The 12803-nt window shown below is 53.6% G+C and overlaps 1 protein-coding gene across 1 annotated transcript in view; it reads left to right on the top strand.

The window, feature by feature from the left end:
* The window catches only part of KCTD3 (potassium channel tetramerization domain containing 3), a 63613-nt gene that overhangs the window by 48794 nt on the left and 2016 nt on the right, over positions 1 to 12803 (top strand). The window contains exons 9-17 of the mRNA XM_083175169.1: positions 1318 to 1508; positions 7973 to 8088; positions 8633 to 8720; positions 9050 to 9166; positions 9531 to 9701; positions 9808 to 9963; positions 10595 to 10691; positions 12219 to 12403; positions 12482 to 12620. Of these exons, the coding sequence (XP_083031295.1) occupies positions 1318 to 1508; positions 7973 to 8088; positions 8633 to 8720; positions 9050 to 9166; positions 9531 to 9701; positions 9808 to 9963; positions 10595 to 10691; positions 12219 to 12403; positions 12482 to 12620 (1260 nt within the window). The remainder of the gene's footprint in view (positions 1 to 1317; positions 1509 to 7972; positions 8089 to 8632; positions 8721 to 9049; positions 9167 to 9530; positions 9702 to 9807; positions 9964 to 10594; positions 10692 to 12218; positions 12404 to 12481; positions 12621 to 12803) is intronic.

Below are 12803 nucleotides of genomic sequence, written 5' to 3'. Positions count from 1 at the left end.
GTTGCATTATATAGAGGGGTAGAGGACAAGGCGATTCGAGAACCGACCACGGAGAGGTTTATGCTGGACACACCATGGTCATGGCGGGCATGTTCTGGGCCTTCCGCTAGGTGGATTTGGCTGACAAATGGTCTGGGACGCCTATTGGAATGCCCAGGACCTCTTTCCGATGTGAAATTGGTGTACGTCGGGCAGACCTTTGAACCGGGCAGCGTGTTCTGAAGCTGAGCAATGCCGGGAACCTCAGCTAGTTATATGGCGTTTGCCATCTTTCCCATAATGGGGATAACAGACCATTAGCACCACAGTTGCAGAGTTTGTGGTGACGGTAGAGTAGGTGGTGTAGCCGACGGTTATGGGGGATAGCGCTAATCCCCATAGAGGCTGTGGAGAGAAGCGGCTTCCCACAATGCACTGCATGCAGCGTGTAGTCAGAGGAGCCTTTGGGAGGCAGAGACCGGCAGCTTCCCCAGCACCGCGGCCAGCGACCAGATGCCGGGTAAGTACCTTTCACACCGGCCTAACTAGCAGGGTTGAAATCCCGGCACATCGGTCCCACTGTTTTGGCCCAGGAGCCTTTCACTCCAGTGCTAGTCGCTATTCGTGTCTAGCCCCATCTTCTGGGGGTGACACTGTACTGCAGCTGCCGACCTGAACTCCTCATCAGTCTCCCATCCCCCTTTCCCATCACTAGAGACCGACACTTAGGGGGAGACGTTGAGTTAATTTGTTTCTGTGCAGGGAAAATACAGACTGCTTTATTTTTACACTGCAATATAGATCTCACTTTGAAGTAAAACCCCACCCAAATTTAACTCTCTCTGCATAAGTAGCATCTACCCCACCGGCAGCCTTTGCTAGTAAACCAGAATAAGGGCCATTGTTCCTATGACGTGGAACCATATTATTACAAGATAACTATAATCTTAAATGGTATTTGACAACAACATAGCAAATGAACAACACGGCCAGGATTGTTTCTTGTACTGTCACCTGATTGGTCAGCTTACTATTCTGTTCTGCGCACGCATTGGTTACAGAGCAGCTTTGGCGTCTATATCCGTTTATATTTGCTGGTTTATGTTGCCCGTCTCTAAGGTACAATGAATCCACTTTTAGCTGTGCCCAGACGTTTGCCCGAGGCTGGGCAGGCGGCCATGTTGCCAGAGCTCTAACATTCCATTTGCACTGTAATGGGATTACTTTGTACAGTACGTGAAGGTTTTAATTGTACAGTAAATCAATAGATATTTGTAACCTCTAATGAATGCTGCCGAATCTCCGCACAGCTGACGCTCTCCCTCCTCTTCCTCACAGAATAAAGGAATCCTCCGGCTGGCAACAGGTTTTTTGCAGCCCCTACCTGGACTGGACCATCGAACGGGTGGCACTCAACGCCAAGGTGGTTGGTGGCCCTCACGGCGATAAGGACAAAATGGTGGCGGTTGCCTCGGAGAGCAGCATCATTCTGTGGAGCATACAGGATGGCAGCCGGGAGAGTGAAATAGGTGGGTATCTGAGGGTTCTGTGGTGCCAGGGAGCAGGGGCATGTGGGAAACACCAGTGATGGAGTGGTGGGTATGTGAGGGTCCTGTGGTGCCAGGGAGCAGGGGTATGTGGGAAGCACCAGTGATGGAGTGGTCGGTATGTGAAGGTCCTGTGGTGCCAGGGAGCAGGGGTATGTGGGAAGCACCAGTGATGGAGTGGTCGGTATGTGAGGGATGTGTGGTGCCAGGGAGCGGGGGCATGTGGGAAGCACCAGTGATGGAGTGGTCGGTATGTGAGGGATGTGTGGTGCCAGGGAGCAGGGGTATGTGGGAAGCACCAGTGATGGAGTGGTCGGTATGTGAGGGATGTGTGGTGCCAGGGAGCGGGGGCATGTGGGAAGCAGCAGTGATGGAGTTGTGGGTATGTGAGGTCTAGTTGTGCCAGGGAGCAGGGGCATGTGGGAAGCACCAGTGACTGAGTGGTGGGTATGTGAGGGTCCTGTGGTGCCAGGGAGCAAGGGTATGTGGGAAGCACCAGTGATGGAGTGGTGGGTATGTGAGGTCTAGTTGTGCCAGGGAGCAGGGGCATGTGGGAAGCACCAGTGATGGAGTGGTCGGTATGTGAGGTCTAGTTGTGCCAGGGAGCAGGGGCACGTGGGAAGCACCAGTGACTGAGTGGTGGGTATGTGAGGGTCCTGTGGTGCCAGGGAGCAGGGGCATGTGGGAAGCACCAGTGATGGAGTGTTGGGTATGTGAGGGTCCTGTGGTGCCAGGGAGCAGGGGCATGTGGGAAGCACCAGTGATGGAGTGGTCGGTATGTGAGGTCTAGTTGTGCCAGGGAGCAGGGGCATGTGGGAAGCACCAGTGACTGAGTGGTGGGTATGGGAGGGTTCTGTGGTGCCAGGGAGCAGGGGTATGTGGGAAGCACCAGTGATGGAGTGGTGGGTATGTGAGGGATATATGGTGCCAAGGAACGGGGGCATGTGGGAAGCACCAGTGACGTGGTAGCAGGTATTTGAGGGTCCTGTGGTGCCAGGGAGAGGGGGCATGTGGGAAGCACCAGTGAGGAGGTAGCAGGTATCTGAGGGTTCTGTGGTGCCAGGGAGCGGGGGCACGTGGGAAGCACCAGTGACTGAGTGGTGGGTATGTGAGGGTCCTGTGGTGCCAGGGAGCAGGGGCATGTGGGAAGCACCAGTGATGGAGTGTTGGGTATGTGAGGGTTCTGTGGTGCCAGGGAGCAGGGGTATGTGGGAAGCACCAGTGATGGAGTGGTGGGTATGTGAGGGATATATGGTGCCAAGGAACGGGGGCATGTGGGAAGCACCAGTGACGTGGTAGCAGGTATTTGAGGGTCCTGTGGTGCCAGGGAGAGGGGGCATGTGGGAAGCACCAGTGAGGAGGTAGCAGGTATCTGAGGGTTCTGTGGTGCCAGGGAGCGGGGGCATGTGGGAAGCACCAGTGATGGAGTGGTCGGTATGTGAGGGATGTGTGGTGCCAGGGAGCGGGGGCATGTGGGAAGCAGCAGTGATGGAGTGGTCGGTATGTTGTGGATGTGTGGTGCCAGGGAGCGGGGGCATGTGGGAAGCACCAGTGACTGAGTGGTCGGTATGTGAGGGATGTGTGGTGCCAGGGAGCGGGGGCATGTGGGAAGCAGCAGTGATGGAGTTGTGGGTATGTGAGGTCTAGTTGTGCCAGGGAGCAGCGGCATGTGGGAAGCACCAGTGACTGAGTGGTGGGTATGTGAGGGTCCTGTGGTGCCAGGGAGCAGGGGTATGTGGGAAGCACCAGTGATGGAGTAGTCGGTATGTGAGGGATGTGTGGTGCCAGGGAGCGGGGGCATGTGGGAAGCAGCAGTGATGGAGTTGTGGGTATGTGAGGTCTAGTTGTGCCAGGGAGCAGGGGTATGTGGGAAGCACCAGTGACTGAGTGGTCGGTATGTGAGGGATGTGTGGTGCCAGGGAGCGGGGGCATGTGGGAAGCACCAGTGAGGAGGTAGCAGGTATCTGAGGGTTCTGTGGTGCCAGGGAGCGGGGGCATGTGGGAAGCACCAGTGATGGAGTGGTCGGTATGTTGTGGATGTGTGGTGCTAGGGAGCGGGGGCATGTGGGAAGCACCAGTGACTGCGTGGTGGGTATGTGAGGGTCCTGTGGTGCCAGGGAGTGGGGGCATGTGGGAAGCACCAGTGACTGCGTGGTGGGTATGTGAGGGTCCTGTGGTGCCAGGAAGCGGGGGCATGTGGGAAGCACCAGTGACTGAGTGGTGGGTATGTGAGGGATGCGTGGTGCCAGGGAGTGGGGGCATGTGGGAAGCACCAGTGACTGCGTGGTGGGTATGTGAGGGTCCTGTGGTGCCAGGAAGCGGGGGCATGTGGGAAGCACCAGTGACTGAGTGGTGGGTATGTGAGGGTTCTGTGGTGCCAGGGAGCGGGGGCATGTGGGAAGCACCAGTGATGGAGTGGTCGGTATGTTGTGGATGTGTGGTGCTAGGGAGCGGGGGCATGTGGGAAGCACCAGTGACTGCGTGGTGGGTATGTGAGGGTCCTGTGGTGCCAGGGAGTGGGGGCATGTGGGAAGCACCAGTGACTGCGTGGTGGGTATGTGAGGGTCCTGTGGTGCCAGGAAGCGGGGGCATGTGGGAAGCACCAGTGACTGAGTGGTGGGTATGTGAGGGATGCGTGGTGCCAGGGAGTGGGGGCATGTGGGAAGCACCAGTGACTGCGTGGTGGGTATGTGAGGGTCCTGTGGTGCCAGGGAGCGGGGGCATGTGGGAAGCACCAGTGATGGAGTGGTGGGTATGTGAGGGTCCTGTGGTGCCAGGGAGCGGGGGCATGTGGGAAGCACCAGTGATGGAGTGGTGGGTATGTGAGGGTCCTGTGGTGCCAGGGAGCGGGGGCATGTGGGAAGCACCAGTGATGGAGTGGTGGGTATGTGAGGGTCCTGTGGTGCCAGGGAGCGGGGACATGTGGGAAGCACCAGTGACCTTGACCTTCCGACCCTGTTGACCTTCATTGAGCCGACCATATGACCCCTGTTGCATGCAATGTTTTGTATGCAATCCCGGCCATGCCTGCCGGAGACGCGGCAATGCGATAGAATATATAGTGCATCCCACGCCATCTTCGGCTGCGATGAAATGCTCACGGAACCGCGCATCGCATCAGACCTGGATGAAAGGCCCGCAGTGGAACCGCCCTATGTATGGGCGCATTAATGCATAAGGGCATGTATTTCGGACACAGGGGTAATGTGCTGTCATATACAGCCAAACATAAATGGGCGTGCCTTCTCCAACCTATCAGCCGCGTTCCTAACCTCACCAATCATCGCTGCTTTACATGTGACTGCTCGCTCACCGTAACCCCTACGTTCCCCAATCCCGCACCTATCCCCATGAGTCCCGCACTCGGCCCCCCAGCACAGGGCATGTTTCCGAGCCCTTACCCTTGTGCTCCAGCCCTGAGATCTCCTGCGCTAGGACCAGGCAATCTGCAATGACTAAAGTTCTTCCAATGCCTAAAAGTACATAAAGAAGAAATTGATAATCCGGTTTGATATCCGCTCCATCTCTCAGCGATGTAAGAGGGAATAATGCTCTGCGGAGCTGGCAGTACAATCAGACGCGCGGGCACTGGGGTGAGATGCCGGGAAATTGCTTGTATCCACTGCAATTAGGTTTCCATTTTATGTAATAATGAAGTGCCGTTTTACCGCGGCGCTGATTATGATGGCCGGGAAGGATAGTTTGGGATTACATAGGGGGACCTCAGAGGTGCGCTTTGTTCACACTCTGTAAAAGAAACAATTTGTTGTTACAAACACTTCGGACCTCGGTAACACCGTCTGAAGGAAATTACAGAGCCTGGCATCCCGGTGATGGAGCTGTCCCCCCAGGCTGCCCAGCCTTCAATATTACTTACTGTAGACACCGGAGCAGATTGCTGCTATAAGCAGTATTTTACTGAGAGGGCCCCGTAAGGCAGGGACATGTCATTACTTACAGCGTCTTCATCCCTGCGGATCACAGTCAGGAGTGTTGAGTCTAAGCAGGAGTGACACGTTAAATTCCTTCAGACCATCCGGGCTGTCTCCCTTGATTTCCCCGAACCTGCTGCTCCTCCGGAGCAATCAATTCTACTTGTTTCTCTCTTGTTGGTTTTTTTTCTTTCCCTTTTATGATTGTCTGCGCCCGATGCCACATGTTTATTAGGGCATCTAAAAATATTTTGAGGGGGGGGCATTAAACAGAAAGCACCTTCATTGGTTGGTTACAGTGGCAGCATAAGACTGTGTATGTGCTACCAGTCGTGCCATTGGCTGAGAGATGGGTGCAGTTCTAGACGCACCCAGGAGCTGGTGCAGAGTTACTAGCTGCTGGAAAGTGCATTGGTAACGGGGACTTTCCGCACATTGACCAGGCCGTAGGCTGCATTCGCGCCCGCTTTACATGTCATCACTATGAGTGCAAGCACGCCCTTACGAAATTCTGTGTATGGAAGTACCATCCTTTCCTGCGCTTGTTTCAGTCGCAAGGTGTGAGCTTGCGTGGCCTGATGCTTCGTAGTCCGTCCTGTGAGCTTGCGCGGCCTGATGCTTCGTAGCCCGTCCCGTCAGCTTGCGCGGCCTGATGCTTCGTTGCCTGTCCCGTCAGCTTGCGTGGCCTGATGCTTCGTAGCCCGTCCTGTCAGCTTGTGTGGCCTGATGCTTCGTAGCCCGTCCTGTGAGATTGCGTGGCCTGATGCTTCGTTGCCTGTCCCGTCAGCTTGCGTGGCCTGATGCTTCGTAGCCCGTCCTGTGAGCTTGCGCGGTCTGATGCTTCGTAGCCCGTCCTGTGAGCTTGCGTGGCCTGATGCTTTGTAGCCCGTCCTGTGAGTTTGCGTGGCCTTATGCTTCGTAGCCCGTCCTGTGAGCTTGCGCGGCCTGATGCTTCGTAGCCCATCCCGTCAGCTTGCGTGGCCTGATGCTTCGTAGCCCGTCCCGTGTTCTTGCGCGGCCTGATGCTTCGTAGCCCGTTCCGTCAGCTTGCGCGGCCTGATGCTTCGTAGCCCGTCCTGTGAGCTTGCGTGGCCTGATGCTTCGTAGCCCGTCCTGTGAGCTTGCGTGGCCTGATGCTTCGTAGCCCGTCCTGTGAGCTTGCGCGGCCTGATGCTTCGTAGCCCGTCCTGTGAGCTTGCGCGGCCTGATGCTTCGTAGCCCGTCCTGTGAGCTTGCGCGGCCTGATGCTTCGTAGCCCGTCCTGTGAGCTTGCGTGGCCTGATGCTTCGTAGCCCGTCCTGTGAGCTTGTGCGGCCTGATGCTTCGTAGCCCGTCCTGTGAGCTTGCGTGGCCTGATGCTTCATAGCCCGTCTTGTGAGCTTGCGTGGCCTGATGCTTTGTAGCCCGTCCTGTGAGTTTGCGTGGCCTTATGCTTCGTAGCCCGTCCTGTGAGCTTGCGCGGCCTGATGCTTCGTAGCCCGTCCCGTCAGCTTGCGTGGCCTGATGCTTCGTAGCCCGTCCCGTGTTCTTGCGCGGCCTGATGCTTCGTAGCCCGTCCCGTCAGCTTGCGCGGCCTGATGCTTCGTAGCCCGTCCTGTGAGCTTGCGCGGCCTGATGCTTCGTAGCCCGTCCTGTGAGCTTGCGCGGCCTGATAGCCATTGCAGTGTATGAGGGCAGCTGTATGTAGCAGGGCAGAAATGCCGCAGGCTGGCAGTGCCAGGGTGATGGTCACCCACTCCTCTGTTGGCGTGTGACTATAGGGAGTGCAGGGCTGGTTACCGGTGACATATACTGATTACACATTATTGGCATGTATGTGTGTGTGACATCTCTGCGCCATTAATACTTATTCCAGGGGTTCCCAAACTTATTGGAATCACGGCACCCTGGAGTATCAGAAATTTTTTCGTGGCACCCCAAGGCCAAAAGTTTCTTATTGAGTACAATATATATTAAATGAAATAGTGTTTATATGTGATCCATAGGTCCAGTTATGTTGTGAGGGACAGTATTCACATCGGTTTGTTCACATATTGTATGATTGGACGCCACAAGCACTGATTTTTCCCTATCACATTGACCATAAATAAAATGAATTGGTTCTGGACCACAATTCCAGGGCACCCCTGCAAGTGCTCTGAGGCACCCCAGGGTGCCACGGCACACAGTTTGGGAACCACTGACTTATTCCATGAACGCCTGTCAGTCCTCATTGTAACACAGATGGGCACTGTCTGTATGGGGTTTGTATGTTCTCCCTTCGGTTGTGGATGAGTGAAATGTGTACGGTTTTCTGTGCTATGGCGCGTGACACCCGCTCTGTGTACGGCCCCAGCACGTGCTGGTAGGTGATATGTCTGTATTGTTGGTGGGATACAGACCCCCTGGGGCTGGGACGCGGACTGATTATAGAACACTTTCTGTAAGGTGCTCCTCTATATGATACAAAGCTAACCATAAGAATTGGGAATCTGGTGTAAGTGGTAAATCACTGTTGTGTTATTGTATACTTAGGTGTGTTTAATCTCGGCGTGCCGGTGGATGCCCTGTTCTTTATCGGTAACCAGCTGGTAGCCACCAGCCACACAGGGAAGGTTGGCGTGTGGAACGCAGTCACTCAGCACTGGCAAGTGAGTACAATCGCTCGTTCCAGTATATAATATATATGTGTGTATGTGTTTGTGTGTGTATGTATGTATGTATATATATAACAGGCTAACTGCACCTAACCTCTATGAGGTGAAGGAACCGCCACTGACGGACCAAATTACTCCTTTGTGTGCTAAAATATGTCATTACAGAAAGCTACCTTGCAGGACCCATGACGGGCTTTTATCTAGTAACTCCCTAATTACCCACCTGGGCCACGTACCCACTAGTGTAGGACAGGTAGGATGTAGTGGTCTGGCCTGCAGTAATACAGGTCTGTTGTGTGGGGCTTCAGTTGCAGATTGCCCCCCATGGGCACAGCGCCCCATGTAGGGACAAGCTGCTACAAAAGGCATGTGTCTTTTGAAGACTTAGCCAACTAGCCGATTGTGGGTAGGGCACGTTGTGTGTGCCAATGACACCGGGTGACATCCTCACTGGTTTGGTGTTGGGGGGGGTATGGTGCCCACATCCTAACTTTCAGCTTTATAGAACATAATGACGTTCTCCTTGTTGTACCCACAGGTGCAGGACGTTGTCCCTATCACCAGCTATGACACGGCCGGCTCCTTCCTTCTGCTGGGCTGTAACAACGGCTCCATATATTACATAGGTGAGTAAGCATGGGTGGGGTGTGCCCCCCCAGGGGATGACAATGAGGGGTGGACTAGAAATGGAATAACAGCAGGATAGTCCTAGATGCGGTCCCCGGCAGTCCTAGAGACGGTCCCCGGCAGTCCTAGAGACGGTCCCCGGCAGTCCTAGAGGCGGTCCCCGGCTGTCCTAGAGGCGGTCCCCGGCAGTCCTAGATATGGCAATGGTTGTATTTCCCTGTGCAGAATATTGTCAGTGCAGATACATTGTGATTGTGTGTATTCTCCTACTGAGTAACATACCTGACTCCGCCGTATGTTGGTGCTATTGTGCGTTCCCTCACTACAGATATGCAGAAGTTTCCATTACGCATGAAGGACAACGACCTGCTAGTGACAGAATTGTACCACGATCCCTCCAATGATGCCATCACGGCTCTGAGTGTCTACCTCACCCCCAAAACCAGTGAGTATTGTATACATGGGACCGGTCACATCTCACCATGAGGGTTCTTGTAAAGCGGAGCTAGATTTGTGTTACATTGGGGGACCCGGCGTCTGTCCGTCATTCTAGACTGTCTCTTATTAGCAATGGGGGGAGGGGAGGGGGTGATATGTATGTGAGCGGATTCCGGCAGGGGTGGGCAGGCATCCGCGGGTCGGCGGACAGCGAATATACACCACCTAGCAAACCAGTCTGAATCAGTCCCAATGTGCTGCTGGCTGTATAGGGCCGGAGTGTCCTCGATGCCGTAACGTGAACCAATCTCTGGTCAGGTCTGGTCCCCTCTCTCGGTAAATGTTTTCCTGCTCTCTGCTGCTCCCTACAGGTGTCAGCGGGAACTGGATTGAGATCGCTTATGGTACAAGTTCTGGGGCAGTGAGGGTGATTGTGCAGCACCCGGAGACGGTGGGATCCGGTCCTCAGCTCTTCCAGACATTTACCGTTCACCGCAGCCCTGTTACGAAGATCATGCTGTCGGAGAAGCACCTGGTGTCAGGTACGGGGCCGTTTCTGGGAACCCTCTGTGTACAGCGTTACCGGCAGGCGCAGGGACCTACAAGAGCTTTATCCATACCGATTGGCTGTGTCTTGTTCTCTTCTAGTTTGTGCTGATAATAACCACGTCCGGACCTGGACGGTAACTCGCTTCCGAGGAATGATCTCCACCCAGCCAGGCTCCACCCCCCTCGCCTCCTTCAAAATCCTGTCCCTGGAAGAAACGGAGAGCCACGGAAGCTATTCCTCCGGGAACGACATAGGTAGCGGGTATTTACCCTGCTGTCCGGGAATAATGGGAGAGTTCAGCTGCTTCAGCAGGGATTACTTGTGTCCTATAGTAGATTGCAGCACTTTATACATGTGCGTGTCCTATACGTTCACTAGGAACCAGTAACATCATTGAGGCACTCTGGGCCCTTATTCTAGTTCACTCTTAGAGGCAAATTCCTTCTTAACTCGACAAAACCATGTGCGCTGCAGGTGGGGCAGATGTAACATGTGCAGAGAGAATTAGATTTGGGTGGGGTTTTTCTTCAAAGTGAGATCTATATTGCGGTGTAAAATTAAAGCAATCAGTATTTACCCTGCACAGAAACAAATTAACTCACCAAAAGCTAAATCTCTCTGCACATGTTACATCTGCCCCCCTGCAGTGCACATGGTTTTGTCCAGCTAAGAAGGAATTTGCCTTAAAGAGTGAACTAGAATAAGGCCCTCTGTACCTCATGCCTCAGGGATGACAGTAGCTCATGCATAGTAGTTTGGTCCTCAATATGGCTGCCTCCAGGCCGCGTGACAATGCGGTCGGTGGTCTGAATACAGTTTTGTGGCACCTGCTCTCCGCCCAGATAAACCACATTGATTGGCTGCGTTCCTTTGTTCCTCTTCCAGGGCCTTTTGGAGAAAGAGACGACCAGCAGGTGTTTATCCAGAAGGTGGTCCCTATAACCAACAAACTGTTTGTGAGACTTTCTTCAACTGGAAAAAGGTAACGCAGCAGTTGTGGTTATTAGTGTACAAACGTCCCTGTGCGGTTACACTGTCAGATCGCTGTCACCGGTACAAGGTCCAGACTGTGGCTTTGGTTCCATCCATTCAGTAGCAGCGTTGGGGGTAGGGCCATGGTAACCCTGGTACCAGATTGGATATTCCCCAGAGGGGCAGGACGAAGGATTTGCATACCCCATGTTCCGATTAGTCGGACAGTTCTTTGTTGGTAAGCCGGGGTGGCATTGCATGGATATCAGGGGTAGATATACTGGACCTCTTACAGAACATGTTTTCCAGACCACCTGTGGATCTGTCGGAACATGCCAGGAAAGATGTGATTGTGTGCACCAGCTGTAGGTGGAAGTGTTCAGGGTCCTCATGTTCTAGATCATGCAGAGTACTTACTGGTAGAGGTTTGGTGAGATGAGTGCGGTGATGGGGAACCACAGTATAGGAAGCCGGTATACAAACAGAAGCCCATCTGTATATAGTTATCCGGCACGTGTATTTAGGTATATACAGTATGTTTGTCCGGCGTCTCCTGGTGACAAATCGTATTGCACCTAATGAGTTTCCTCCAAGCTGTTTGCATTTAGTGTCCCTGATATTAAACAATGATGTCCAGCAAATTACATAGAGGTGACCGGTATCCATAAATACAGATTGTGGTATATACTGTACCATTACTCTCTGAGCCCGAGCTGGGGCTATAATGATGGAACTAGATGGAGGCTGAGCACCAGCTCAGGCACACCCGAATACAGGTGCCCTCCCTCCCCCCATGCTCTTCAGCGTGGTACCACCCGTACACCCCTAGGTACTTCCCTGCACTTATCCTTGGAGTATAGGGGGCGCTGCCCATGGGGTACTCGGCTACAGGATGATCCTCCTATTGTGTAGCTATCGGATGTTGAGCGCAGGCGGGAACACAGTGACCCCCAAAAGAAAAAAAGGTTAACAGGATGTAGAAAACTCCTATGTTTGCATCCATCAAATTGGGGAAATGATTAGTTTTGGGGAAGCTCCTAAGCCACCTCTAAGGGAAGTGGGTACAACAAGATACGTCTCCTCCCAAAGACCAGCACTAGACACTGTTCCTCCCAGGGAGCATAAACCGGGAAGTTCTCAGCTAAGATTCCAAGGCCTCCTGCCATGCGGTGCTCTCCGTGCTGGTAAATGATGTCATAGGGAGGCTCTTCCAATCTGCCTGCCCATATTACACCAGACTTTGGTCACAGACTTCCTGGTACTACTAAGAGACCTGAAGTACATTAGTGATGGAAAGATGAAGTTCTACCAGTCGGCACAAAACCCCCGAACTAGCTCGAGGGGTAAATGGTACAAGCTTCCAGCACACCCCATAATAACACACCAGTCCTGCAAGGTACTAAGGATCTCTGTAAGTGCGAGTTACAGCTGAGTGCTAGCTCTTGTGCAGCGCCCCCTATGGATGATCATGCAGTTATATATGAATCAGAACGTAGCTTGTTCCTGACTACATGTTCCCCGGCCCTTCCTTCTGCAGAATCTGTGAAATCCAGGCTGTGGACTGCACCACGATCACATGTTTCACCGTCCGAGAATGTGAAGGCTCCAGCCGCATGGGCTCCCGTCCTCGCCGCTATCTCTTCACGGGGCATTCTAACGGAAGTATTCAAATGTGGGACCTGACCACAGCCATGGACATGGTGACAAAGACCGAGGACAAAGGTACTGGGGCGGGAGTGAGGCCGTGTCTGGGTTACAGTGCAGCGAGCTAGCGGCTAACCCGTTTCTTGGCTTCTTTAGATGTTGGAGGTCCGACTGAGGAAGAGTTGCTAAAGTTATTAGACCAGTGTGACCTTAGCGCATCCCGCTGCGCCACGCCAAACATCAGCCCCGCCACCTCCGTGGTTTACCAAGGCCGCCTCCGTGATTCCAGCTCCAGGTAAGAGAGAGAACCTGGCACACTATAGGGGTGCGGATTAGTGTTGGGTGACTGCGATTTAGTTGCAGAACGATCACAAGATTAACGCAGCACAAGGCAACATCGCTTATACGGAACCTAATCTAATGATTGATTACATTTTAGTTCTAAGGGGGGAACTTTATCAAAGTTTGGAGAGAGGTA

The sequence above is a fragment of the Crinia signifera genome, chromosome 3, assembly GCF_055691185.1.
Source record: "Crinia signifera chromosome 3, ASM5569118v1, whole genome shotgun sequence".
Taxonomy (NCBI): Eukaryota; Metazoa; Chordata; class Amphibia; order Anura; family Myobatrachidae; genus Crinia; species Crinia signifera.
This window is presented reverse-complemented; position numbering and strand designations above follow the sequence as displayed.